Source organism: Tachypleus tridentatus, chromosome 5, assembly GCF_004210375.1.
Source record: "Tachypleus tridentatus isolate NWPU-2018 chromosome 5, ASM421037v1, whole genome shotgun sequence".
In the NCBI taxonomy this organism is placed as follows: domain Eukaryota; kingdom Metazoa; phylum Arthropoda; class Merostomata; order Xiphosura; family Limulidae; genus Tachypleus; species Tachypleus tridentatus.
In genome coordinates this window covers 25,417,310-25,444,838 of record NC_134829.1, presented here as the reverse complement: position 1 = coordinate 25,444,838, position 27,529 = coordinate 25,417,310, and the positions used below count along the sequence as shown (strand labels likewise).

Below are 27,529 nucleotides of genomic sequence, written 5' to 3'. Positions count from 1 at the left end.
CATAAAAGATATAGTTGTGCTTGTTCTACCAAAGAGAATCTCAAATGATGAAATATTATAAATAATCTTAAGGTATAAATTAAGAAAAAACTAATGTCCAGAAATGACATATTTCACCACAATGCCAGATTAACCATACGAATAATATAAATTATGTCATATAGTATTAAAATCCATAATAGAAACTTCATTTTATTAGCACTTTTAAAGTGTCACGAAAACGTAGATTTATTACAGTTTTCGATCTGGCGTTCCGCAGCACATCTATTATCCTAAGGTGTCTATGAATATCTGCATAAACACATGTGAAAACAGGTTATTTTTTCACAAACATCCATTTTGTACCTCGAGTATACCGTTGCATTAAAAAAATATAGTTGTATTTTGTTCACCCCTCAGAATAGGCTCTATGCCACAACAGCAAAAGGTTTGTCACGAGAAAGCTACATTTATGAACTGACAGAATTGGTGTTACTCTCTGATGGAAGAACAACATTACTGTTGACTGCGAACTACTTTTCTGTTTTGAACATTGAAGATTGGTAAAACTGATTATCTTACTAGAGTTTAAGGTTGTTGATGTTATAGAATAAAATGTTATTTTCAAGTTACATTCCTCTCAGGACTGAAGGTATTTTATCGCTTGTTGTCAGACTTCTCTTGATCGTGTGACTCAATAAACTAAAGTACGTCACTCGTATACAGTTCGCGCTTCTATAAATAAAATGTAGTACATGCATATATTACGTGGAGCGTGTTATAACATACATGTTCTTGGCGCTTAAAGTTGGCGAGCAGCGAAGCTAGAAAAAAAAAGAAGAGCGAAATAGCATTTATAGGATTTGCAGACCTCGCTAAACGCAAACAGGAAGTCTTTATATACTACTTAGTTGTCTCAAATAAAAGGTATCATCTTCTGTAGATCGTGTAGTCGAAAGCTACCGATCTAAACACTGTTTAACTATACGAGTTCCACGAAACGTAAGTTTGACTTTTGTAGTTATCCATGGCGCCAAAAGGGTTCTGGCGACGACCTCTAACTCTGATGTATAACCACAACTACAAATATGGCACAGGTCTCTACTCTGGCGCCTTGGATGACATCGATAAACGTTACGGCAATTCTTTTTCTAGAATTCCTTTAGATGGAGGGCCAATTGCGGAAGTAGGATTAAACCTCTCCATGGACCCTGCTAAAAAGGGTCTCTCTACTTTTGGCGATTTCGACACAGGCTATAGTTCTTATCCACTCATATTCCCTAGCTTGGTTCCTGAACCTGATCCCTATACGCTTAAACCAACTCGACCTTACGGGGACTTTGACGATTTTCGCATCAAATACAAAGCTGAGTGGGATCCCCCTTCATCCTTCATTTACTCTCCATATCGGTCATCCTCATATGTGGAAGATTATATTAATTTTGGAGAAATAATACCATCAAAGATCCGCAGAAGACGACAAGCTAAGAAACGTCGAGAACTCATTGAACTGGAGAAACAACTTGTGGACAACCTTTCCTCCCAAACATTCTATGGATCAGTGCCACCGATGAAGACTTACGAGTTTTTTGAGAGATGGTATGTTAAATTATTGATTTGAGAGTAGCTTCTCATAGAATCTTCAAATTCATGTTTCACGTTAATTACTTGTTTTTTTTATGTTGTTCGTTGCAAATAACTTTAATACCATCTCTATAGTTTAAAATAGCCAAACATTAATTCGGTAAACGTATGCATTTATTTTTAATGTTGTCGACTTAGTGCGACCAACAGTCATCTGTTATTGTGATGATTGAATGAATACCTAATTTGTTCTTTTTTTCCAGTTATTCACAGTTATATTTAAATTAAGGTAGGAAAATTAAATAATACCATTTACTAAAGCACTTTATGATATAACATTGCACAACCAGTCTCTAAACTACTGTTTTGCATATTAAGTCGAACTTGTTTGTTTGTTTTTTGAATTTCGCACAAAGCTACATGAGGGCTATCTGCGCTTACGTGATGTGAATACGTGCTCAAAAAGTCGATTGGCAAGAAATCTACAGTTGAGCAGAGAAAAAACTACAAATACAAGGTAATAACAAGACTAGCACGAAAGTTTTTTAGATGACGTATATGGCTGAACTATATACAGAGAAGACACTGAAGAAAAGCTCGTAGGACGAGATGGAGAATTTATATATTTTAGAACTAGGAATATTAAGTAAGAAACTGAAGATGAAGACGATGGCATACTCCTGGCAGCGAGAATAGTAACATTGAGTAGAGCTTTAGTTGTGACACAGACATCGAAAATAGTAACATTGAGTGGAGCTTTAGTAGTGACACAGACATCGAGAATAGTAACATTGAGTAGAGCTTTAGTTGTGACACGGACATCGAGAATAGTAACATTCAGTATAGCTTTAGTTGTGACAGAGACATCGAGAATAGTAACATTGAGTGGAGCTTTAGTTGTGACAGACATCGAGAATAGTAACATTGAGTAGAGCTTTAGTTGTGACACAGACATCGAGAATAGTAACATTGAGTAGAGCTTTAGTTGTGACACAGACATCCTTGAAAAGAATGAGCTGCTACATTTCTGCTTCTTAGGTGCTAAAAACACGAAATTGATTTTTTACGGATAAAACTAAATGTGCAAATAGACTTAGTTTGATATTTTGTACCCGCGCTGTTTAGAACTTGAGTTTAGACAGCTCAATAAGATCTCGTACCCTTGATGAAGCAGCTTTATCGAAAGTGAAACAGGAATGCGTTTAGGATATATCCATTAGTTACATGATAAGAAGATGATGTGGAATATGCTACGGAATATATTATCTTTATGTATATATATATATATATATACTGTTCAAAAAAAGAAACGCAAAAGGGATATTTTTGTTATTTTAAAGAGAAATATATGTAATAACGTTACAAGCTCAGAGTATGTGATGTGTTAAGGCACTGATTGTCAGACCAAAATGACAATAAAAGTTGTGCACTTTGAAAACGGAGGAAAACATCGGATTTTTCGCCAAAACGCATTCGTGTCCAATAAATTTGTTTGAGAGATCTGCATGTTCTACAAGTGCAATATGTGCAAAATCCTATAAAAGTCACAAGTTCTCGGTTTCCATAGCTCAGTGTTAAGCCACCCACACGCAATATAATTACGCCAAGACTGACTGAAGCACAACGCAACAATGCCATTGGTCGCTTGAAAGCAGGCGAATCTCGATCAGATGTTGCCAGAGCTGTGAATGTCCACCCAAGCACCATCACAAGGCTATGGAAGCGTCACCAACAACATGGATCAACTCGTGACCGTCCACGATCTGGCAGACCTCGTGTGACCACGATCGCACAAGATCACTACATCTGGTTACATCACCTTCGGGATAGGACCACCACTGCGACGTCTACTGCCTCAACCATACCAGGGCTGCGTAGGATTTCCGATCAGACCGTACGCAACCGTCGACGAGATTCTTAGGCCTCACGTGCAACCCATCATGGTGAACGTCAACGACGTTTCTTAACATGACAACGCCCGTCCTCACACAGCCCGACTCACCAATGTCTTCTTGAGACACCACAACATCAACGTTCTACCTTGGCCCTCCAGATCACCAGATTTAAACCCCATCGAACATCTTTGGGACGAGTTGGACCGACGTCTGCGACGGCGACAACCTCAACCGCAAACTCTACCTCAGCTTGCAGCAGCTTTGCAGTCTGAGTGGACTGGCATTCCACAGGATGTGATTCGTCATCTTATCGCTTCCAGGGGCAGGAGATGCCAAGCAGTTATTGATGCTCACGGGGGGCATACTCGTTATTGACGTTGAGTGACGTTAAACTTCAACTAGTGAGCGTGGACTTCGCCTTTGCAGACTTTGGATGTTCAGCAGTGAATGTGCAAAGTTTTACACATGTCATACAGAACTACCTGGAATAAACTTGTTAACAATATGTCTCAAATTTTGCCTTTTGCGTTTCTTTTTTTGAAGAGTATATATATATTTCATGGATCTAAAATCATCATGAACGTGCATGCACGAATAGCTAACTTAGAAATGGACTCAAGCCAAGATTTGAGCACTGTGTCGATATATTGGGCACTTTAAGAACACTCCCATTTTAGATTGTCATACAAATGTACTTTATATGGGCTTTAGTTGTGGAAGGTGGCTTGATGTAATATTTATATTTAGCTCACTTCAATAAACAAACAAACAAAGGAGAGTTCAAGTTTTTAGATGAAGTTTGTGAATTCTTTTCGCATTTATTTAATTCTGTTGTGGCATTATATTGCTTGTTTGTTTTGAATTTCGCGCAAAGTTACACGAGGGCTATCTGCGCTAGCCCTCTCTAATTTAGCAGAATAAGACTAGAGGGAAGGCAATTAGTCATCACCAACCACTGTCAACTATTGGGTTTACTCTTTTATCAACGAATAGTGGGGTTGCCCGTCACGTTATAATGCCCCCACGGCTGAAATGGCAAGCATGTTTGGTGCGACGGGGATTCGAACCCGCGACCCTCAGATTACGAGTTGAACGCCTTAACTCACCTGGCCATGCTGGGCCCATTATATTGATTATTACTAAGTAAAATAAAAATCATAACATGACACTGAGAACATCTGTTTCGATCAATGTCAGCTAAGGTTAAGCTACACTGTGAACCTTTATAAGCTGCAGGTAATTTTTACATTACAGTTCATCTCACCAATAGGCAAGAAACTGAAGCCCTAAGTTTATCGGGAAAAGTTGATAGCTTGAAATTCTTGTTTGTAGTAAGTTAATATATAAATATACTCAGGAATACATAAAACTACACCAAACAAGTAGTTTTCAGTTGTCTGAACAAATACTCACTAGTTAAGCACACAAATTTAAATAACAAAATTAATTAATTAATAATCGAAAGTAAATAAAACAGTCGTTCAGGGTTATACATTTTAAGCAATCATATATAACACAGTAAGATCCATTTCGACGAATATTACTTGGTTCAGTTTCTGAAATAGTTCTTTTTCTAATTTTAATAAATATCTGCAATTTATTTCCTCCCTATAAAAGATAAATATTAGAATAAACTTATTTAAAATTAACTAAATGATTCGAATGGATTGCAACTACTAGGATAATTCTTTATAGGGTTGGTTAAACCCTCAATTGTTTTAAAATTTAATTTGTTTAATTTGTTAATATGTTATATTCGCAAGATTCCAATGATGTATTGGAATTGCTATTTTTATGGAAAAAATAAAATCCTTGAGGTAAATACGCTCAAATTTTTCACTTGATTGGTTGTTTGTTTCAGAGCAAAGCCACATTAGACTTTTTGATGTATCCACCTCAGTGATCGAATCCCGGATTTAGCGTTGTATGTTCTCTAACTTGTTGATTTCCCAAGGAGGGGCCTAATATTTTAGAAACTTCACTTTTTTCAAGTGAATATGAGTGAAAGTTTGGTACACGGTCTTTAAGAAGATTGTGTTAATAATTTTGTAAATAACGAAAATTGTAACTAAATTATTATTTTTTTCTTTTGTAGTAAAGATGCACAATGGGCTATCTGTGCTTTGTCCGCCCTGGGATCGAACCTCAAAGTGTAGTATTATCAGTTTTCGAGCTTATGGCTGAACCACAGGAAATAAAACCAAATACACTAAAAACGTGTTAGTAATAGTATCAGACTATTAACTAGTCCAAACTGGTAACATTTTTAAATGTTTTAACAAATTTTCATATTTATATAAAAACAAAAACAATTCGGGAGAACTTATTCTTCCAAATTACTTAGATTCAAAATACAAGTATTTAATGAAAATGTTTTGTTTGAGACAAAAAGAATCGTCTCCCGCTGGTAGAACGGTAAGTTTACGGATTTACAACGCTAAAATCAGGGGTTTGATTCCACTCGATGGACTCAACAGATAGCTTGCAATAAAAGAACCACAAAGAATCACCCGAAAATCAATAAAATAAATCATATTATTTTATTTTCCTAAAACATTTTCTAAACCACGATAACTGATTTCGAAACAAAATCGTAGTTATTTTGCACTTCAATATTTTTTACTGATAAATCAGGTCCCCAAAAATAGCAATACAAACTTTATCTTTTTGAGAGTGTAAAATAAGCTCCTCGGTGGCTCAGTGGTATGTCTGTGGACTTGAAAACCAGGTTTCGATACTCGTGGTGGGCAGAGCATAGATAGTCCATTGTGTAGTTTTATGCTTAATTCAAAACAACAGTGTAAAATAAATAATATTTTATTATTGCTAATTAGCGTTAGGTTTTAAATCATTCCTGATAAAAAAAAAAAAAAAACTATGACCCGTGAAACATAATATTGTGTATAAAATTGTAAGAGGAAAAATGAAACCCTAACTTGAATTAAAGTTTTGGGGAAATGCAATTTTAGAAAAACATTTTGATCAAGTAACGATCTCCAAACATTTCCTGATAAAATTCACAAAATATTTATATCTTGACACTCCCAAATACTTACGAGATATAGTTTTACATTAACAAGAAAGTAGCAAACCCAAGATAAAAAAAACCTAAACTTTTTCATGTAGGCCTTGAGGCTTCATTTGTTCCACATCTGAAGAATTTATTTTATCTTACTGTTGAAAACTATGTCCTATTTATAACCTTGGGCTTCCAAATTGGTTTCTGTGTGTTTGGCAGCGATTACTTTGTATTTATAAAGCAGAGCGACAGCTGTCGCTGTTATGACAGTGAGATCAAATAGCGCTGTTTTGTTTATTAGTTTACGTCACACACAATCAGACACATACACACGTGTAATTATTTAACGTAATGACAAGAACATTGATAAATGTATTGAAACTTATAATCAAGCTTAAACAATCGTATTGTTTTGTTTTTAACTGCAGAAGTCGGCTCATTAAAGTTATTAGTTTACAACAACTTTAATTAGGTTATGAATCATAAAATTAATTATATTCCTTTATGATGAGTGTGTTTGAAAATGCCCCCCCGCTAGTACAGCAGTATGTCTCCGGATTTACAACGCTAAAATCAGGGGTTCGATTCCCCTCGGTGGGCTGAGCAGATAGCCCTTTGTGGCTTTGCTATACAAAAAACACACAAACACAACACAGTGTTTGAAAATACTTGTCTGCAGTTGAGATATATGTGTATTTTTTGATGACGTGTAAAGTGCAAGTCAGTCTTATTTACCTGCATCTTCTGTAACAGTACAGAAGACAATAATCAGTGATGTCGAGAAACCCACTTGTTGAAAAATTTATATGCAAAAACGGCTCGTTTGGGTTGAGAAAATATTTTACATAGAAGAGCGAACAACGTTTCGACCTTCTTCGGTCATCGTCAGGTTCACAGGTTCATATATAAAATTATATATTCAAACATCTAATACCGCCCTCTACATTTCGACACACAGTTACACAACCCCTTTCAAACATGTGGTCAGCTTCCGGTCAGTTACCTCTTTCTTTGTGAACCTGACGATGACCGAAGAAGGTCGAAACGTTGTTCGCTCTTCTATGTAAAATATTTTCTCAACCCAAACGAGCCGTTTTTGCATATAAAAGTACAGAAGACAATTTCAGGTAAGCTTATTTTATACGTGAACAGTGTAAACGCTTAAGCTAAAGAAACAATAGAAATTTTCAGGCCTAACAGAAGTGATTAAAATTATATTTTACTACGATTGTTTCATTCGTTTCATTCTCTTTTAAGTGATGGCCAAGCGCGTAAGGCGTGCGACTCGTAATCGTAGCCCGAGTCGCGCTAAACATGCTCGCCCTCCCAGCCGTGGGGGCGTATAATGTTTTCGGTCAATCCCACTATCGTTGGTAAAAGAGTAGCCCAAGAGTTGGCGGTGGGTGGTGATGACTAGCTGCCTTCCCTCTAGTCTTACACTGCTAAATTAGGGACGGCTAGCACAGATAGCCCTTGAGTAGCTTTGTGCGAAATTCCAAAACAAACAAACAAACAAGTTCTTTTTAGTATTCTGTAGCGGATTTTGAATCACTATTGACTTGTTGTTTGATAACACGCATTAAGGCTGAATTCAAAAGTTTGAGTGGAATATTTATCCGTATTGTCATTTAAGGATGTTTTAACTGGTTTTAATTTTTAAAACTTTTAGTTGCTGTATAACATTGTTATATTTTTGCAGATGTAGATAGTTGTGTTTCCTCTTTCCAAGGCCTTAATTCTGTTTAGATTTTCTAAAATACGGTTCTAAGATACAGATATGGATTATTTCGTAAATTTCAGAAAACATTTATTATATTGCACAAATACAGAATTTTTCTTTTGTTACTTAAAAAGTGTAAAACATTGAACTTGAAACATTTTATTGAAATTTCTTTAAATACAAAATTATTATGTCAGTCTTAAGAAAGACAAATAATATCGGCATACTCGAGAATATTTCGGCGTTGGACTCAGATCTAAAATAAAAGTAAAAAGTGTTATTCAAACTAAAGAGTTCATGTACATAAATGTCGTCAGGCAGGTGAGTTTCATCCATTACAACTATTTTGTCGAGTTTTTCATAATAATGAACCAGAGAAATATTGTTTTAATCATTTGAAGAAACTGCAGTCCTTATAAACGCTTCAAAAAGTTGAATTTTTTTTATATTTCACGGATAAAGTTATTCATAACTTGTCTAATTATGGACTAGGGAAAGTAGAAGAAATTGTTTTATCTAGGCGTTGCATAACTTGTCTCATTATGGACTAGGGAAAGTAGAAGAAATTGTTTTATCTAGGCGTGTGGGATATTCTCGACTACTAGGAAAATTTCGGTAGCGCAGTTAACTGGTTCCTTTTTATGTTTTGTGAAGGATACTCAAACTTTTGATATTTATCTATTGCCTAATTGATATTTCAATAATTTTGGAATATATACTTGCAGCATAGCCCTCTCATGGTTATATTCCTATAATTTTGAGGACACAGACATTTCTAACACCAGCAAAGAAAGGAAGATAGCCTTAGATACGTTGAAATCCAACAGTAGTATTTTATTACCAAATCAGACAAATTGTTCTGTTATTTTGAACATATAAGACTACATTGACAAAGTAACCCAAATAACATACTCCCAAGTTTTCTAAGCTATTGAAAGATAAACAGGTTATATATATATATTTTTTTTTCTAATTTAGAAGAATATCACTACCTTGGATGATAGTATTGCTAACGACATTAGATCTCTCGATTCTTACACAAACAATATATACGGTCTTTTTAAGATTCACAAATATGATTGCCTCATTATAATACGTACTGTTTACAACATAGCTTGCTTTAATTGCACATTTACCAAATTCTTATGTTCGTTTTCAACCCAATTTCATTTTAAGAGTTACATACCAAAACACAGTTTTGATTTTTTTTTTATCGTGTTAGAAACTTGGGTTTAATGAAGATGTTTATTTAGCCAGTTTAGATCTCTGTTCAGTCACCTTCCCTCAGATGAGACTTTTAACCTTTGTGGTAATCTTATCTTCAGAGATGAGGAAAGTGCTAATGGACTAAGTAGACAATTTTCCAAACAACTAATGGAATTCACTACGAAAAAACTACAACGTGTATTTCAGTTTAACGATAAGTTTTATGAACAGACTGATAGAGTTAGCACGGAGTCTGGTTTAGCGCCTCTTATTGCTGATGGTTTCATGTTTTCATAAGAATAGTTTGTTGAGGGACTGCTCTTTTGAGTTCAAATCGTTTAGTCACAATCGTTTTGTTGATGACATTTTTTGATAGTCAAAAATGAAGACCAGTTAATAAAAGTTTTAGAATATTTAAATTATAGATTAAGGTCACCTGTGAAGCTAACTATGCTATCTTCTGTTCTTTCTTGATACAAAGAACTTTTACAATGAAAATTACTGAAAGTAAAATCCGTTTTGAAACATAATTCCTTTCAAAACACCTACCTCCTCTCCCAGTGGCACAGCGGTATTTCTGTGGACTTATAACCCTAGAAATCAAGTTTCGATACCCGTGGTGGGCAGAGCACCGATAGTCCATTGTGTAACTTTGTGCTTAACATAAAATCAATAACCAAACAACTTTGTGTATTCTACTATCGACAAAACCGTTCATTAGCTATATCTATTCATGTCGCTGAGCTATGGTGTCCCGAAGCTAATGATCTCTCTACCACATTTTGTCTGGTACTCATAAATCTTGAAGAAGAAATTAAATATCATAATCAACATGTTATGTTCACAAGTTCGTCTTCAATGTGTGTTTGGACCTCTAATGAGAAACCAAAGTTTTCAAGTTAAAGGACCGAGATTAGTTTTCCCATTCATTTATGAAGTTTGCTTTCGGTTCGATTGTGAGAAGATTGGGAAATGTTTCGCATTACACTAATCCTAAGTTCAAGGACAAATTAGGTATTGCCTTGCATGCACTAAGTGAATGAATGAGATGTGTCCCATCTTTCGGTTTACTTAAAGCAGTTGGTAAAATAAAAAACGAGACTCTGATGAATAATGCTTTCTAATTATTTAAAATATGTCGAAATTAAACAATCAGCAAAAAGCTACATTGACGTTAATTCGCAATTTAGGTATCTCAAATTTGTTTAAATACTACTGTAACTTTGTTTTTACTTATAAACAGTAATCCTGTTTTGAAAAGCCTTTGTGTCCATATATGTCATTTTGCTCCTCGATAACAATCATTAAAACCCGTTAGACAAGCCTCCTGCTTTTAGATTCCAACATTGTTTCTTGATGGCAATCATAAGACCTATATTAATAACCCTTTCTGCCTATTACCCAGATGACAAGTGTTTTGCGTTTTTTAGGCCATACTGTTTGTCAGTGAACGTAGATATGATTTTGAAAACAACACTAGGCTTGTTTCAAAACCCTTTCCGTCTGTATGTGTAACTATTACCAGTGCAATATAATTTCATATATTCTAGCCAAGAGGTACAGACGCAGATAGAGCAGTTACTATATCATTTCTCAGAGGTTGAGTCCCGCTTGCAGTCGGATGTCAAGTGGACAAAGAACAAGGTACAGATGGAAATGACAGAGCTTGGGATGATGTTGGACGAAGAAATGAGAGCTAACAAGGAAAAACAGAAAGTATTTAAGAAGCAAGGCAACCGATTATCAGTAAGAATATGTACCTATTCATATTTGCGTAAGAATACACATTTATGTACATGTCAGTGCATTTTTGTATCAGAATATCTATTCGTAGGTATCTGTTTATGCAACTGTTTTTCTGTATATATTAATACTTTTTCAAATCCGTCAACCTGATTTTCTGTATCTTATTAACAGTAACAGTGAAAGCATGGCAGTATAGTGTGGCTGTTCCAAAGACCTGCCAAAATATATTGGAGTGTCAGGACCTTACCACGGAAAGAAGGGATGAACCTCTCCCAAGTATAGGTAGAAACAATCAGAAGACAAAGTAATCACGTGAATAATAAAGATGGTTCCAAACTTCTTCGAAAGGCATAAACAGGAAAGAACTGTAAACATTATCGAACCACTATAATTTCCTGATGAAGGGGAAGAACAGTTTCCTGTAGTGAAGCTATCGCAGCCTAATAATAAAACGCTCATCATCTGTTAAAAGCTAATGGTTCTGAAAAACTCCAGGAAAAATATTTAAGTTGGTATTGCAAGAAACTGAGATATTCATGATGAAGATTCAGAGAATAGCCACAGCATGGAAGATGATGGCGCGTGTAAAAAACTTCACATATTTCGTATTCTAACAAGTAGATGGAAACAAGGATAAAAGAAAGCAGGGATACATCATGGAGTAATATGAAAAGTGAGAAGGATGAAAAAGGCTATAGAAACTGCTGTTTGTAAGTGAACAAAATGTGAAGGAAAAATTGGTACAACATTCACCTGATATTATGTACTCTTCTAAATTTAGCAGGTTCAGTGTTGCGTATCAAATATTTTGTAATATTTTTTCCCCATTTTTCACTTATTTGTAAATTTCATTCCAACTGCGAAGTATCAACTCATTTAATGTCTATAAAAAAGAGCTATTGTCATCGATCTTGTCACTTTCTAAAAATACTTTAAAGTAGATTACATCAAGTGATAATTGATAATTAGGGTTTAATTCCTCCTGTCCTGATTAGAGACACTGGAAATTACGTCATTAGTTTTTGCTCAAAACATAATAAAAGTAAATAAAAAAAGGATCCCCATGGAGATAGGGGAAGGAGGTGTTATAGTGCAAAGACAGATGACTGAATTAGCTGGATAAATGCTAAGTATTTAACAGATTTATATAAATGACAAAAATCAGCAATTTTTTGTAAGTACCAAGGGATGTGTCTTATTAACACGAAAATCATAGTACACTAATCTCAGTAGTATAACAACTGAACTGATCACATCCAGCTATTAGGTACATTAGCACTGGGTTAAAATGATGTCGGCACCTTTCGAACTTTAGCAAAATAACCATTTTCAGAAAAGAGAAAAAAATTGGCTTGGAAAAAGTAGAATGGAAAAATGAAGTTAGAGCCTGATATATTCCCATTTTGGTCAAGTGATAAGTATTGAATCTCCTAGTCGCTATCGATCTAAGATGACAGTACTTGATACAAATAATGTCACTGTTTACTTCAGAAATCTGGACTACTGCTCTGTTTGTTGTTGTTTTTGAACATGAAAACTTTACTAGAAACAATGGAATTTGATGGCAAAGTGAGAGTGTGTGAAATTTGTGAGGGACTGAAATCATGATAAACAGCATTGATACTGTTGAACCATATTGCTTGGCCTTTTTGGCTCACATTGAAAACAGCTGTGGGTTCTTTGCAAAAAAAAAAGTATTGAGAAACCATTTCAGTAAGAAATCAATTTATCGACTAATAACAGTAAATCTATTCCACAAGAACATCTACACTCTATTAGAAGAGTTCTAGAAACAAGGTAACTGATGTGAAAATTACTGAGTAGATATAACAAATATTAACTTTGTCAAATAAACATAACAATTAATATTGTTTGTGATACTTATTTTGGCATTCTTTTTCATCATTAACGTTTATGGAAGTAATATTTTGATTATTAAAGGTATAATAGTTACAAATGATTACTCATAGTCCTGCATCTGGTTCATTAGTCACTACGGCTTCTGTTCATCCTGTAAGGATAAAGAATAATTATGACTCCAGTGGAGAAACTAGAACTAGATTGTAGGATGAGTTCTTTTTATACGGTTTGCAGTAAAGAGCAGTTTGTTTGCACTTACAATTGAAAATTTCCAAGTTAAGACTAGTGTTCTCAGGAATAATTTTGATGGTAGAACGCTATGCCTTTTAAAGTATTTTTGTTAGTGGAAAAAGGTTTCTAGATTATAGTTCCCAAGTGTCATGTGCTTTGTTTATAGTTTCAGACCGTGAAATTACAACTCTCAACCTTGCAAAATAAATTCATGGTGACAACCACAAATAAAAAGTAATACGATTAATTATAACAATATAAAACCCATTTTTAAATCTGAAATAAATGTGATTCGAAATTTTATTTAAGGATTAACTAAAAAGTCGAGAAAAAGACTACATAAATCTTTTGTAACTGTGGTTCAGTGCACTTCATCTTAATTAAACATTTATCTCCAATCGAAGACAGGAGTGCAACGAAACAAACCCTGTTCATGAAGAAAATTCTTTTATATTTTACGCCTTTGTTACTAAATTGTGTTTCATGGCATGAAATAAACATAGAATATATTTTCATTCCTGGTAGGCTACGGTGGTAACAGTCAAATAAAGCCACTTAAAAGAAAAAAAGAAAGGCAGAAAATCCTAGTGGCATGTTTTATAAAATACAATAGAAGCCCAAGAAATGTTTTATTTTTAAAACGTGTGAGCCAAGAATGACTTACTAGTGGAACGTGCTACAATAATACAAGAAGTGGAACTGTTACTTTACTGCTGTGTGATATATACTATGATTTCTACGTAATGGAATATCTACCTTATATTACAAAGTATGGAAGAAGAAGAAATTCAGGGTAAACATTTCTCTTCACTAGAATCTCTAAACAAAATGGTGTAGAAATTAATGCATGCCGTACGCTTGTAACACCATATAAATAGAAGGTGTTTGTATGGTGTTCCATTTAGATGAGTTAAAAGGACAAACTTATATTCTCAGTGGAGTGTTTTGTGAACCAAGAAATACGAGAAACTGTCGCTGTTTACTACACAATGATTGTTTTCCCTAAGTAATAAAATAGTTCTGATGTTTAGGCGAGATATATGACAAGGTTATCTGAAACGTTTTGTAAGTTAAAACAGTTTGTTTCAGATATCTGTGAATAGCTTCACAGGGATATTTGCCTTAGTCGTCTATAATTTTGAGTTGGTAGACCAGAAGTAAGGCAATTGCAAAACAACATCTTCAGCCATCGACTGTGGGATTTGATCGCATGCTAAAAGTAAGAAAGACAAGTAACTGTGCTATATAGCAAAACCTATATACCATTATTATTATTATGGGATGTGTTACGGCAATTTTAACTTCATTAGAGATGTAAGAAAAGCAAGCATCCACCGCTGTGTTTAATAAAAATATGGTACAAACTATATATATATATATATTACCATTAAGATGTTGTATGCTACAGTGTTGCTACAGCAGATTTAACAACATATACTGCATTGGTGTTACAGAATTTTAACAACATATACTGCATTGGTGTTATGGCAGTTTTATTGAGTTATGTTTCAGTTGTGATACAACAGTTATAACAACGTACATTACATTAGCATTACAGCAGTCTTAATTATGTGTGCTATTATTGAGACAAGATGTGTAACAATCGTTCATATTCAGTTAAATGAAAAAAAAAACCAATTGAGATAACAGAACTTCAGGTATAATAAGTAATATTTGAATAATTAGCAAAGCTAGTTTTTTATATTATATAAATTTTAAAATATTGCCAAATTATATATATAATTTACACTCGCAAAGCTAATACACAATCTCAGTATGTTTAGAAGTTACTTTAAATAGCTAGTCGAGTATGGACTATCTTTCTGGAACTATTAGTACCCGTATGTAAAGTACGTAATCACTTTGATTTCAGAAAATTTTGGCTCATTACGATGAAGCTGAAGATCAGCTCCAGAAGACCGATGTAATGTTAACCACTTCACAGCGTGGCTGTCATGCTTTGCAAGGGCAAATTAATGATTTAAAGCTTAACTTGGATCATGTGAGTAACTTGAATCAACGACCGTCACCTTCCTTTCTAATTAATTGAATCTTGTTACTCTAGCTCAAGTTGATTTGTTATTTTGTTACCAACTGCTTACGATCAATGTTACAAGTAGTTTTTTTTAATTCGCCATGGCTACAAAGGTACCACGATATTAGCAAAGTAAACCAAAATGCAGAAAAAATTATAGGCGTAAAATTTTAGTTTACGGTATAAAAATGTTTTTACGAAATTATGACGGTATCAAATTTCGTAACTCATACATCACCGATTTCTGAGCAATTTAGGCTCTATGTAAAATAGTCTGCAAACCCTTCATGATATAACAGAAACATATTATATATATTTTACTCGGAAAGGATATGCTTGTTTGTTTGTTTGTTTGTTTTTTGGAATTTCGCACAAAGCTACTCGAGGGCTATCTGTGCTAGCCGTCCCTAATTTAGCAGTTTAAGACTAGAGGGAAGACAGCTAGTCATCACCACCCACCGCCAATTCTTGGGCTACTCTTTACAACGAATAGTGGGATTGACCGTCACATTATAACGCCCCCCACGGCTGGGAAGGCGAGCATGCTTGACGCGACGCGGATGCGAACCCGCGACCCTCAGATTACGAGTTGCACGCACGCCTTAACGCGCTTGGCCATGCCGGGCCTAAAGGATATGCATATACTTTTACTGATAGTCAAGCAATCCTGTTATTTTTGTGTTGTTGTTTTTTCCAACGACGAGATTATCTCTCTTTCATACATGTTCAACAAAACAGTTTCCCAACCACTAGCGCCGATTCGTCATGACCACTTGGTTAGTCCGTAGTATTTTACACAAACGATTTGTTTGTTTTGTTTTTTGAATTTCGCGAAAAGTTAAACGAGGGCTATCTGCGCTATCCGTCCCTAATTTAGCAGTGTAAGACTACAGGAAAGGCAAGTAGTCATCACCACTCATCGCCGACTATTGTGCTATTCTTTTACCAATGAATAATGGGATTGATTGTAACATTATAATGCCCCATGGCTGAAAGGGCGAGCATGTTTGGTGTGACGGGGATTCGAACTCGCGACCCTCGGATTACAAGTCGAGTACCTTAACCACCCGGCGATGCCAGATCTACCTAAAATAAACGAAGAAGAAATGGTGTACTTGCATAGTAATGGTTGAAAGAGTTGAGGTAGGTTGGAAGTCACTCTCTGGTATCGCAAATTTGAGAAATGTTTCCTTACAACACGCTAGCGTTAGACATTCCACTTTTAAATTGTCTTTTTTGGCGAACACTGTAAATTTTTCGTGAGAAATATTGACATAAACAATCACCGAAACGTATAAAAAATTCATTGTGCGATTTTCTCATACTGTGATTAAAAAGTTCATATGTTATTGTGCTTCAATTGTTCGTTGTAATCAATGGAACAATAAATCACGTATTTAAAAAGTTACATGAATAGTAAATCATTCTATACATTCTAATCATATAATAATTGTATTTTATAAATAGGAATTTTACAAAAAATAAAGAGTTTCATAGATTAATCCTACGCTTCATCTTTGTTGTATTTCAGAATTTGGTTCTGTGTTGTTGTTGTTTTTGGAATTTCGCACAAAGCTACTCGAGGGCTATCTGTGCTACCCGTCCCTAATTTAGCAGTGTAAGACTAGAGGGAAGGCAGCTAGTCATCACCACCCACCGCCAACTCGTGGGCAACTCTTTTACCAACGAATAGTGGGATTGACCGTAACATTATAACGCCCCCACGGCTGGGAGGGCGAGCATGTTTGGCACGACTCGGGCGCGAACCCGCGACCCTCAAGATTACGAAGCGCACGCCTTAACGCGCTAGGCCATGCCAGGCCCGGTTCTGTGTTAAAAGTGTGACAAACATTTAAAGGTGTACATTAGTATATGTGCGCGTTGGTGCTCATTTCGGCGCATGCGGGCAAAGCCTCGTATTTTGGTAAGTGCGCACACAGCCTCATATTTTGATACATGTGCACTAAGCATCGTATTAGAATACATGAGAGCGCAGGTTCGTATTTGGATCTACACTTTCGTAAGAAGTGGGAACTCAAATTATCGATATTGACTAGCTAGAACATAAAATAAGAACTTCATATCATTTTTATTTATTGAAATACGATTTATGTACTGAATGAAACACAGTGCCCTTCCTTCTTTCTATTTTGTAAACGATCCCTTAGATATGATATGTGAATAACCAAGTGCAATCTCGGAATCTCCCGGTAGTCGCTTTTTCAGCCATTTTAAAGTGTGTTGAAGACATTTCGTTCATTCGAACCTAGATTTGTTTGTTTTTTTTGTTTTTCGCGCGAAGCTACTCAAGGGCTATCTGCGCTAGACGTCCCTAATTTAGCAGTGTAAGACTAGAGGGAAAGGCAGCTACTCATCACCACCCACCACTAACTCTTGGGCTACTCTTTTACCAACGAACAGTGGAACTGACTGTAACATTATAACGCCCCCACAGCTGAAAGGGTGAGTATGTTTTGTGCAACGGGGATTCGAAACCGCGATCCTCAGATTACGAGTCAAACGCCCTGACCTACCTGGCCAGCTAGAAATCAAGGAGGAAGGTTGTGTGTTTATTCTACTAGAAATTGCATATATTTTGAGACAAAACACAGCTAAGTTTGATAAATTATGGTGGAATTATCTGTTATCGATACAGATATTTATAATATTTTGGTAATTTCAAATTTATATATGAAAAAAACAACAAAAACGGTATTTCTTTTCACATCCTTTACGTGCGAAGTTTGGAAAGGCTTAGCAAGTTAACGAAAAGCACCGAACGAGTACTAGAAGATACGATTCTTTGCTATACGTATTTATTTACCGTTCTTTGTTTTTAAGAAAAACAAGTTTAAGAATTTATTTGTAAATATTAATAATCTATATACATATATAATGTATTTTAATTTAAACATGACTGTATTTTACCAAATAGTCAAGACATTCGTGACGAAGAGAAATCCACTTGAAGCAAAAATGTATTTCAGGATAGCTGATATGGATATTAACACTTGTACCAAAATATAGCAGAGAAAAGACGTTTCGACCTTCTCAGGTCATTTTCAGGTTAACCTGAGAAGTTGTAAAAGTATTAATATCCATACCAGCCATCTTGACAGATCACTTTGTAAAGACCAAACGTCAGTTTTATATGCAATTTAAATAATGTTAGTAAGGCACAACGGAAGCTCAATATAGTAAATATATATAAATGTATGTTATGAGATTTGGGCTATTTAGGCTAAACTTTCGTGTTACAAGCTGCAGTCATTTTAATACGAAACAAGCATAATTTATATTTACTTCCTAATATTTGCTGGTTACGAGGTTTGTAAAAGTGACAGATCTCACATAGTTAGGGTAGAGAAAATAATAGACAAAATATGTTTTACTGAAAACAAACGTTTGAAATGCACTTACGTTTTATAGATTATACGAATAATATTTTACATTTCTGGGACGTAAGAGACTTGATGTTTTCACAAACATATCTTTAATAGAAAACACTTCATTTAAAGAACTGATTTTATTTGTGCGAAAATCTTGTAATCTTTACTTAAAGTTAACTAAATTTTATAGAGGTACACATTCTGCATTAAAAGTTATGGAATGTATATACGTAACTCTTCTGCATTATACCGACCTTGTCGCGAAAGGGTAAAAAATAAGAAGGAAAAATGTGATAAGGACAGAATAAACATTTGTTGAAATTATCATGTTTACCAGAGATCAAAGAATGATTGGAATTCTTAACCAATAGGGGATTCCAACAGTAACAGAACAGTCACATTGTATGTTTTGTCAGATTAGTTATATGAATCGTCACTAGGTAGCACTGTTGTAACCACGTGATATAGGTGTGTGTGTTTTATATGGCAAAGTCACATCAAGCTATGTGCTGTGCCCAACAAGGAGAGTTGAACTCCTGATTTTGGCGTTTAACATCTATAAATTTATCGCTGTCCCACAGGGGAAGTGATTGTGACATAGACTCACGTCAGATTTGTTGTGTACGTTACACTGAATTGCATTAAACAAACACGGTTGAAAACCTTTGCTATAATATGAATATGGACAGGATAAGAAGCACATACATATAAAATTTGTTGTAAAGTTTTTAAGTAAAAATAAACTAAGTTTCAATTAGTTGCTTATTCAAACCTTTAATTTTATCAAGTAAAATAAAAATGTACGAATTGCATTAATCACATTTACTTCTCTTTGCCTGTAATGTAACATAAGGGAACCAACGGAACATTGACGAAGTATCTAGAAATGGTATTAATTACATCATAAGTTTAAAATACATAAAACTTAAAATACAGCTTACCGAACAACTTGATATTAAAATATCGAATACACACAAAAAGTTTGTTCCATATCCAGATTCATTATCAAAGTAGAGTGCTGGATCAGCAATATTTGATGTTCATTTGTGTGTGTGGGGAAGAGGCGCTTTAAAGAGCAATGGGAGGTAGTTATTTAAATCATTCAACTCTCAAGCTAAGTCATTGCAAAATAATTTACCTCCGGAGAGATATGAGTCTGTTTGCACCAAGACACACACACACGTATATATATAAGAAATTTTCATCCAGCCGTAAACGTATTTCAAACTAACAACAGCAATTTAAGACATCAGCTTTCTTTTGAATTATACCCTTCAGCCATGTATATTGCTCTATATACAACTGAACTCATTAAAATATGCTTAGTAAGGAGGTAAATTCATGACATTAATCGGAATACATCATAAAACTTAACACAATAATTTAGGTTACGTCTCAGGGATTTTAACGAGCTCTGTGTGTGTGTTTTTTCATATTAAAGTAACACCGAGTCCACCGAGGGGAATTGAACCCCTGATTTTAGCATTGTAAATTGGTAGACTTACCGGTGGACTAGGGGGGCGGAATTCTAACGAATCTATGTTTGTACTGACACTAACTTCCTTTCTGTAGTATAATAAAACATCGTAGAAAGTATGTACAATGAAACTGTAAAACCATTTTTTTTTTTAATAGGGCACTTTAAGAATGTTTAGAATCTATACACGTCAGTTTTGCTGTTGTTTGAGATACACAGATCCTTGAAGAATGCGGCCACATACATGGCACCTCCAGAAACTTAGCTATAAATAGTTTATGCTCACTACAGAGTGAAATTGTTTCGTGTAGTTTATGGTCTTCGTATCTATTATGATAGATCTGCAGAGTAACATATGAATGATTTCACTTGAAGTGAAGCGTCGTATGCTGACACATAAGTACAAGACATTGTTTTAACCAGATGAGGCATCACGTGTCGACCCACAGAAAACAATGTTCATTGAATAAACACCGATACAGTGCCACACAAGCTCGCGAACAATATTTTTTAATTACAATTTTCATGTTTGTGAGCGAGTGTTTATTTATCATTACATACATTCACAAGACATATATTGCGATAATAATTTTTAAATATTCACTTTATTTTTTTAATGAACAGACAAGCCTTTTTAACAGGCAGTTTCTTCTCTTTTTTCAGAACCGCAGTTACCAGAAGACTGCAGAATTGAACAAACTCCGAATGTTAGAACACGACCTTATTAGCAAGAAACACCCTGTGTGGACAGATGATAAAACTCTATATTATTATTAGTCTTATGATGCGATGCTTATAAAGAATGATACAACTTAGATCTGGCATCTATTACAGTTAATTTTAATTTCCCTTCGTGCCACTAATACAAATAGCTTGAAAGTTGTGTGTTGTTGTATTAATGCATTGCAAATTAATAAAACTGAAAAAAGTGTGTTTATTTGTTTCTGAATTTCGCGCAAAGCTACACAAGCGTTATCTGCGCTACTCACTCCTAATTTAGCAGTGTAAGACTAGAGGGAAGGCAGCTAGTCGTCACCACCCACTGCCAACTCTTTTACCAACGAACAGATGGATTGACAACACATTATATCGTACCATGGCTGAATGGGCGAGCATGTTTGGTGCGACGGGGATTCGAACCCGCAACCCTCAGATTACGAGTCCAACGCCTTAACCCACCTGGCTGAAAAAAGTGACTTATTAATTTGATACTAAAATTTCTAAAAAAAAACAACGCAAATTAACGTGGACATTAAGAAATAAGTCTTAATATTACTTAAGAGCATACAAATTACACAAGTATTTGTTTAAGATTATAAAAAAAAAGCGAGTCCTCTAAATGACCTCTGGTGGTACATGAATATTTTAACACTGGCATAAGACAGAAGTAACCTTCATGAGCATTCGTAAACACAAAGTGCTCAAAACTTTAACGACCACTGACACCCTGCAATACTTCTATCTGCTCTTATGCTATTTTTAATCTTTTCACGCAGACATGATTATACAAAAATGTGCGACTCTTCTCTCGACATATGAAAGCGTGAAGGATATGTTTTGGGCTACCACAGAATCTGGTGGTATCTAATGGAACACACACAAAATGGTTATATGTAACAAATAATATTCACAGCCTACAAAGCATTACCTTTAAAAGGTATTTGAGAACCTAATAAAATTAATTTTAAGCTACTTAAAACTTCTGCAGGACTAGCGACAGTAATAAAATAAGGATGACATTTTACAATCATTAATTTGTAATTTTTGTCTTCTTTGTAGAAGTGATAACTTAACCTACAGTTTCTGAAACTCGCATCAGATTGATATTGTGTACAACATGTGGTAATACCAGACTTGAACTGAGTATGTCATATAGAAATTATTATAATAGAACTATGTATGCCCCACAGAGGTTAATAGACTGGAAGTATATATTTGAAACAAATTTATCAAGTTGCAAATATGTGTGCCATGCAGGTGTACCTGACTAGAACAATGTGTGCTACATGGATGCATCTGATTGTAGCTATATGTTTTGTGGATGTATCAGAAGTATATATTCCATATGGAGTTATCAGTTACGAACTACGTATTTCACACGAAACGTCCTCAAAAACCACAATATTTGAAAAATACTTTCAGGCATGTAGAAAAATCTATAAATTAGACTGAAACTAACATGGAAAGCATATCAACTTATACAGATGAAGCTTATTTACAGTACAAAGTGGTGTGCATAGTTGTTTTGTAACATATAAAAAATATTTATTAATATAGAAGAGATTATAGATATTGGACATTGTAATCACATAAAATTGAGATGCATTTTAATACTACAATGTCATCTGCAGTATTTCTTCAGATATAAAGATCACATTTTTTTCAAAAACAGAAAATGTAGTTTATAAATTTACCTGTTCTTGTTACAAACAAAGTTACATCAATTCTACTACAAAAAAGATGTTGAAATTAGTGAAAGAACATGCAAATTTATGAATGCTGAATAAATCCATTATTTTAAGTTATTAACAAGGGACAATGACGAACAAAGCTTCCATATAAAAAGGTAGTTTACTCATTCAAAAACTAAAGCTGATAATTAGCCTAATTCAGCTTATTAACCTCTTCCATAATTGAAAAGTACACAAGGCCTAATTTGAGGTTATATTACAAATAAGTGGTTGGAGTGATAAACAACATGCTCTCTATCATGGTGCCCATCTGGAAAAAGACAACCTCAACCTCACTGACAGATCTAACACAAGAAACTTGGAATAATTATTTATCACTCATATTTTAAATCTTTTCAGTTGTTTTGGAATATCACATCAGAAGAAGTAGTTACATGTGAAGTTAGATAGCAGAATAAAGAGGAAAGGAGAAACCTCTGAGGAGTTGGTAACATCTTTTAACTGTCATGTTATATTGAGAATAATGAATTCACTGGTACATGAAAAATTTACCTAAGCTAACTGGCAGTACAGAAGATAAAATCATATACAACATGAGGAAATGAAACAAACACTGTTTTGAAACTGGAAACCACCTTGAAGGCAGAAAGACATCATATGTTATATCACAGGGCCTACACTTTGCCCAATCAGCTTCAAACTCATATGTATGCCTGAAATCCCTAGGACTGATTCAAAAGAGATACTGTACATTTTCATAAAAAATCCTAAGCTTTGTACCATTATTTATGATTTTTCATAATGGCTAACTAGATTAACACCAGGATTTGGAATCTGTCTGATAGATGGGAAATCTCCAATGTATTTGGATGCTAGTACCACAGATATTCTTCATTATAACAATAAGTTGACAACCTGGAACAATAACACTAATGCAATATTTAATTCAGCATTGTTTTACAATGGATTTAACTGCTTATGAATAATAATTAATGTAACTAATAGTTTGTAAGCTACTATATATATATATATGTTTGTTTATTTATTTATTAAATACACACAAAACAGTAATCATAGGATGAACTTCACAAAGAATAAAAACCACAATGATGATAATTTTAAATGGCTGTGCCTGAGATGAAGAAATTCCTGTCTGTAAAGTAATTCCCAGACAAGGTTTTATCTTTTCTTGACTGAGATTTGTTGGAAATAAAGCACCAATAATGGTTATTCAGTTAGTAGCTGAATGTTGTAGACCACAGAGAAAATCTTACCCAGTATAAACAAAAGTTAAACATAAGAATTAAATTGTGATAAAAAATCAGTCATGGCCAAAAACAAAATATACAACGTGTTTAGTAAGTAGCGGAATGAAATAAACTGGAGGCAACTAGCAAACTAAATTCAAATACAGAAGTTAAAAGCATCTGTCACACGTCTCAAAAGAGTCATGTCCCAGTGTCTCTGCAGTAAGTCTGAAGACTTATAATGCTAAAAAATGGGTTTTGATATTTGTGGTGGGCCCATTGTGTAGTTTTACACTTAACAATAAACACAAAAGGCTTACAAGAGTTATTTAATGTTTGGTGAAGGACTTGAACATACCCTTTGTTCATCAAAGCATCATTTCTATTGAAGTCTATGATACAGGATGAAAATAAGTTAACGTTAAATACAAGAGATCTGGTCCAAATCTAATGATGCTGTAATGTGAGCTTATTCCTAGACATAAACAAACATTAAAGAAATAAAGCATCAAAATTACAAAGTGCAAAACTGATGCTCATATCCAATGGAAGCATTGTTGACTGTAGGAAGAAAGATGTTAATAATTTACTAAACATTAATTATGTGCTTTTTGTTGTTTTTTTGGTTCTCTAAGTGTTTAACTTGCTACTCTAATCAAATAGTGGGATTTGACTGCCACTCTTGTAATCCACCCATGGCTCTAAAAAGCATGATTTTCGGACAATGAGATGAAAAACACAGATCTCCTGATTCACAGTTTAGCATGCTAACAAGTAGGCAAAATTAAAAGATTTCATAGCTTTGCAGAGAATACTACCCAAAGTTAAAATATATTAGAAACACTGCTGACTGGTCCTTTTGTTGGAATGTATCTGCCAGGAAAATTGCAATACAAAGTACTGATTTTATCATGGCTGGAACATCATATTTTAAATCACACTACTGTTTTATGTATTTATGTTACAGTCTGTAAAAAAAAGATATTCACACACTTTCACCATCACTAAGGGAAAAGTTTATTATTTTCAACAACCTTCCTAAAGAACTTAAATACAGAAACAAAATTCATTAACTTCAGAGGTGAAGTGAATCTATAAAGGCCTTATATAAACACACAAAATGTACAAATTCCATTAGCTGTACATTTTTGGTCAGTAATACACTTGTTTATGCTGGCATAGATCAAACTGTTTACTTAACAACAAAATTAAATAGATCAATTAGAATTTACACTAAGTCCATAACACTGACAGCAAAAAGCTCAACAACCATGTGGTGACTGTACTCACAATAAGAGTTAAAAGCCTGAGAGAAGGAAGTATTCTTACATTTTGTCAGTACCAGATGGCTGCTGTGGGAAGGATGCACCCTCACTACAAGATGAAGAGCAGTTCTCACTTAAAGGACAATTTTAGCTGGCTGTTTGTTTCCTCTTACAAAAACTACTACATTTATTTAATAACAGGAAACTTCCTCCTGACCGATACTAGCAGCTAGTATCTAGTGAAAGAAAACCACCTTCAGACAGAGACTAGCAAATAGCATTAGTAACAGAAAACCCCTACTAACATGCTTGTAGTTAGCATCTAGTTAGAGAAAACCTCCTATTGAGAGATACTAACAGTTAGCATTTAGTAAGAGAACAGCTCTTTATGACAGCTACTAGCAGCTAGCATCTAGTGAAAGAAAACCTCCTAGTGACAAATATCAAAACCAAGTATCCAGTGAAACAAAAGCTCCTAACGACAGATACTAGAAATTATCATCTCATAACAGAAATGCTCAATTTAATAGATACTAACACTTAGCATCTAGTGAGAAAAGAGATCCTACCAACAGCACCTAATAATACAAAAGTTCCTACTGACAGATATTAAAAGCTCGCATCTAGTGAGGAAAAAAAGCTCCTCTACTGACAGATAGATACCAGCAGTTAGATTCTAGTAAGAGAACAGTTTCCTTCAACAGACACTAAAACCTAGCATGTACTGAGAGCAGAGCTTCTACTGACAAATACTAACAGCTAATATCTCGTACAACAAAATCTCTTACTGATAAATACTAACAGCTAGTATCATGTACAATAAAAGCTCTTGGTGAGACATTAACAGATAGAATCTTGTGAGAGGTCTTATTAGATACTAACAGCTAAAGCCTCATGTGAGAAAAGCTCTTACTGGCAGATACTAACAGACTGCATCTTGAGCTCTTATCAAAAGATATTAACATTTTGTAACATGAGAAAAGTAGGCTGTGATGAAAATATTCTTAGTTACACAAGTTAACAGCAAAAAAGCTTATGCCATTAATGTTCTCATACATCAAAATTAAGTTGTAAAAGAGTTGTTCTTTTGCTCAGAAACATTACTTATTGACACTGGTAAGATGGACTGTTCATAACTTCCAATTAAAGATCCAGACAATTGGCAAAACTGAAGGAAGAGTCTTCTCTATTTATAAACACCAACTACCAGCTGTTAGCAAATTTAATATTCTTATTAACAGCTATCTGGTATTAGATAGTTTTTTGTTTTTTTTACATGCATAAACTACTGGCTTGTGGAGGCAGAAAGACAGCAGCTTGTATAATGTGTGTCCACACTTACAAACAGTAACAGGTAGTGGAAAAGTACTGTCACTCACTAAGAGCTTGTACGTTACCACGTACAAACAGTTGCGAGTTAGTAACTTGTGGAATTAAGAGTGTTCTCAAACACAAGTTAGCAGCTTAAGACAAGAATGTTTACACTCAAAGACACTAACAACTGGCAGCTTGTGGAATGAGGGCATGCTTACTCACACCTACTAAAGGTAATTGGGAATCCTGTTGAGAGGAAGTACATTCAGAAGCATCGGGAGTAACACAGGTCCCCGAAACCTGTTTCTGGTGTTTCTCAGCAGTTTCATCAGTAATGCTTTGAGTGCTTTCAGCTCCAGAGTGAGGATTTTCTGAAGCTGCTAAGATGGGGAAATTGGTATTACTGTCCTGTTGCTGAATTGTTAAATAATAATGTTCTGCTTCTCCAGATCCTTGTTGGGTTGTAGCAGGAACCTGGATGGTGATGGTTTGCGAACCATCTTCAGTTGAGGTGGTAGTGACACCAGGTGGCAGGTTGACGGGGAGACCATCATTACTCAAAGCGGTGAGACAACTGTAGATTAACTGTGCAGCAGTGATGTTGCCTGGGAGCAGTCCTTCCAGTTCCTGTAGTGTTGTATCTGAGAAGTGAAGTGTATTGATAACCTGCCCACCAGAATCTTGTTGCATCTCCTGTGAACCATTAGATGAATTCTGCCCACTACTGTTAGTCTGATTACTGCTTTTATTTGCAGGTATAGCTCCTCGCTTATGGTCAGACATGTGGTTAACGTAGTTATCCTTACTTACAGAACGGAAAGGGCAGAGGTTACAAGCAAAGAGTCCACCTAAACCTGGATGTTTGTTCTTCAGGTGTGTTTTGTATGATATTGCCTGAAATGTAAAACACACAGTTATTACACAAATATTACTTTTTATACTTAATTAAACATCAAGGAGAAATATTTTTTTTCTTTTTACTTGAACACTGATAATACTCTGTGACAAGATTTAATAACACTGGCATGTTTCAGTTAAGATCTAAAATTATATGAAATGCAGAAAGAAAATTACTCATCTATAATTAAGTACACAGCACATCAAACATGCAAGAATATTAGGGTTTGAATGTCCAGATGATCCCTTAGCCA

General features: G+C 34.8%; 2 protein-coding genes across 3 annotated transcripts in view; one reads left to right on the top strand and one right to left on the bottom strand.

The window, feature by feature from the left end:
* The first annotated feature begins 768 nt into the window (after positions 1-768).
* LOC143250752 (uncharacterized) lies at positions 769-21,074 on the top strand. Of its 2 annotated transcripts, XM_076501708.1 has the most exons (4): positions 769-1,578; positions 10,954-11,149; positions 15,114-15,242; positions 20,805-21,074. In XM_076501708.1, the coding sequence occupies exons 1-4, from the start codon at positions 1,007-1,009 to the stop codon at positions 20,916-20,918; spliced, it is 1,011 nt and encodes a 336-aa protein (XP_076357823.1). In that variant the 5' UTR covers positions 769-1,006; the 3' UTR covers positions 20,919-21,074. The 2 variants fall into 2 exon arrangements, with proteins under 2 accessions (XP_076357823.1, XP_076357824.1); XM_076501709.1 differs by lacking the exon at positions 15,114-15,242.
* A 3,718-nt stretch (positions 21,075-24,792) lies between these two features.
* The window catches only part of LOC143250751 (uncharacterized), a 40,853-nt gene continuing 38,116 nt past the window's right edge, over positions 24,793-27,529 (bottom strand). The window contains exon 9 of the mRNA XM_076501707.1: positions 24,793-27,272. Within this exon, the coding sequence (XP_076357822.1) occupies positions 26,559-27,272 (714 nt within the window). The 3' untranslated portion in view covers positions 24,793-26,558. The remainder of the gene's footprint in view (positions 27,273-27,529) is intronic.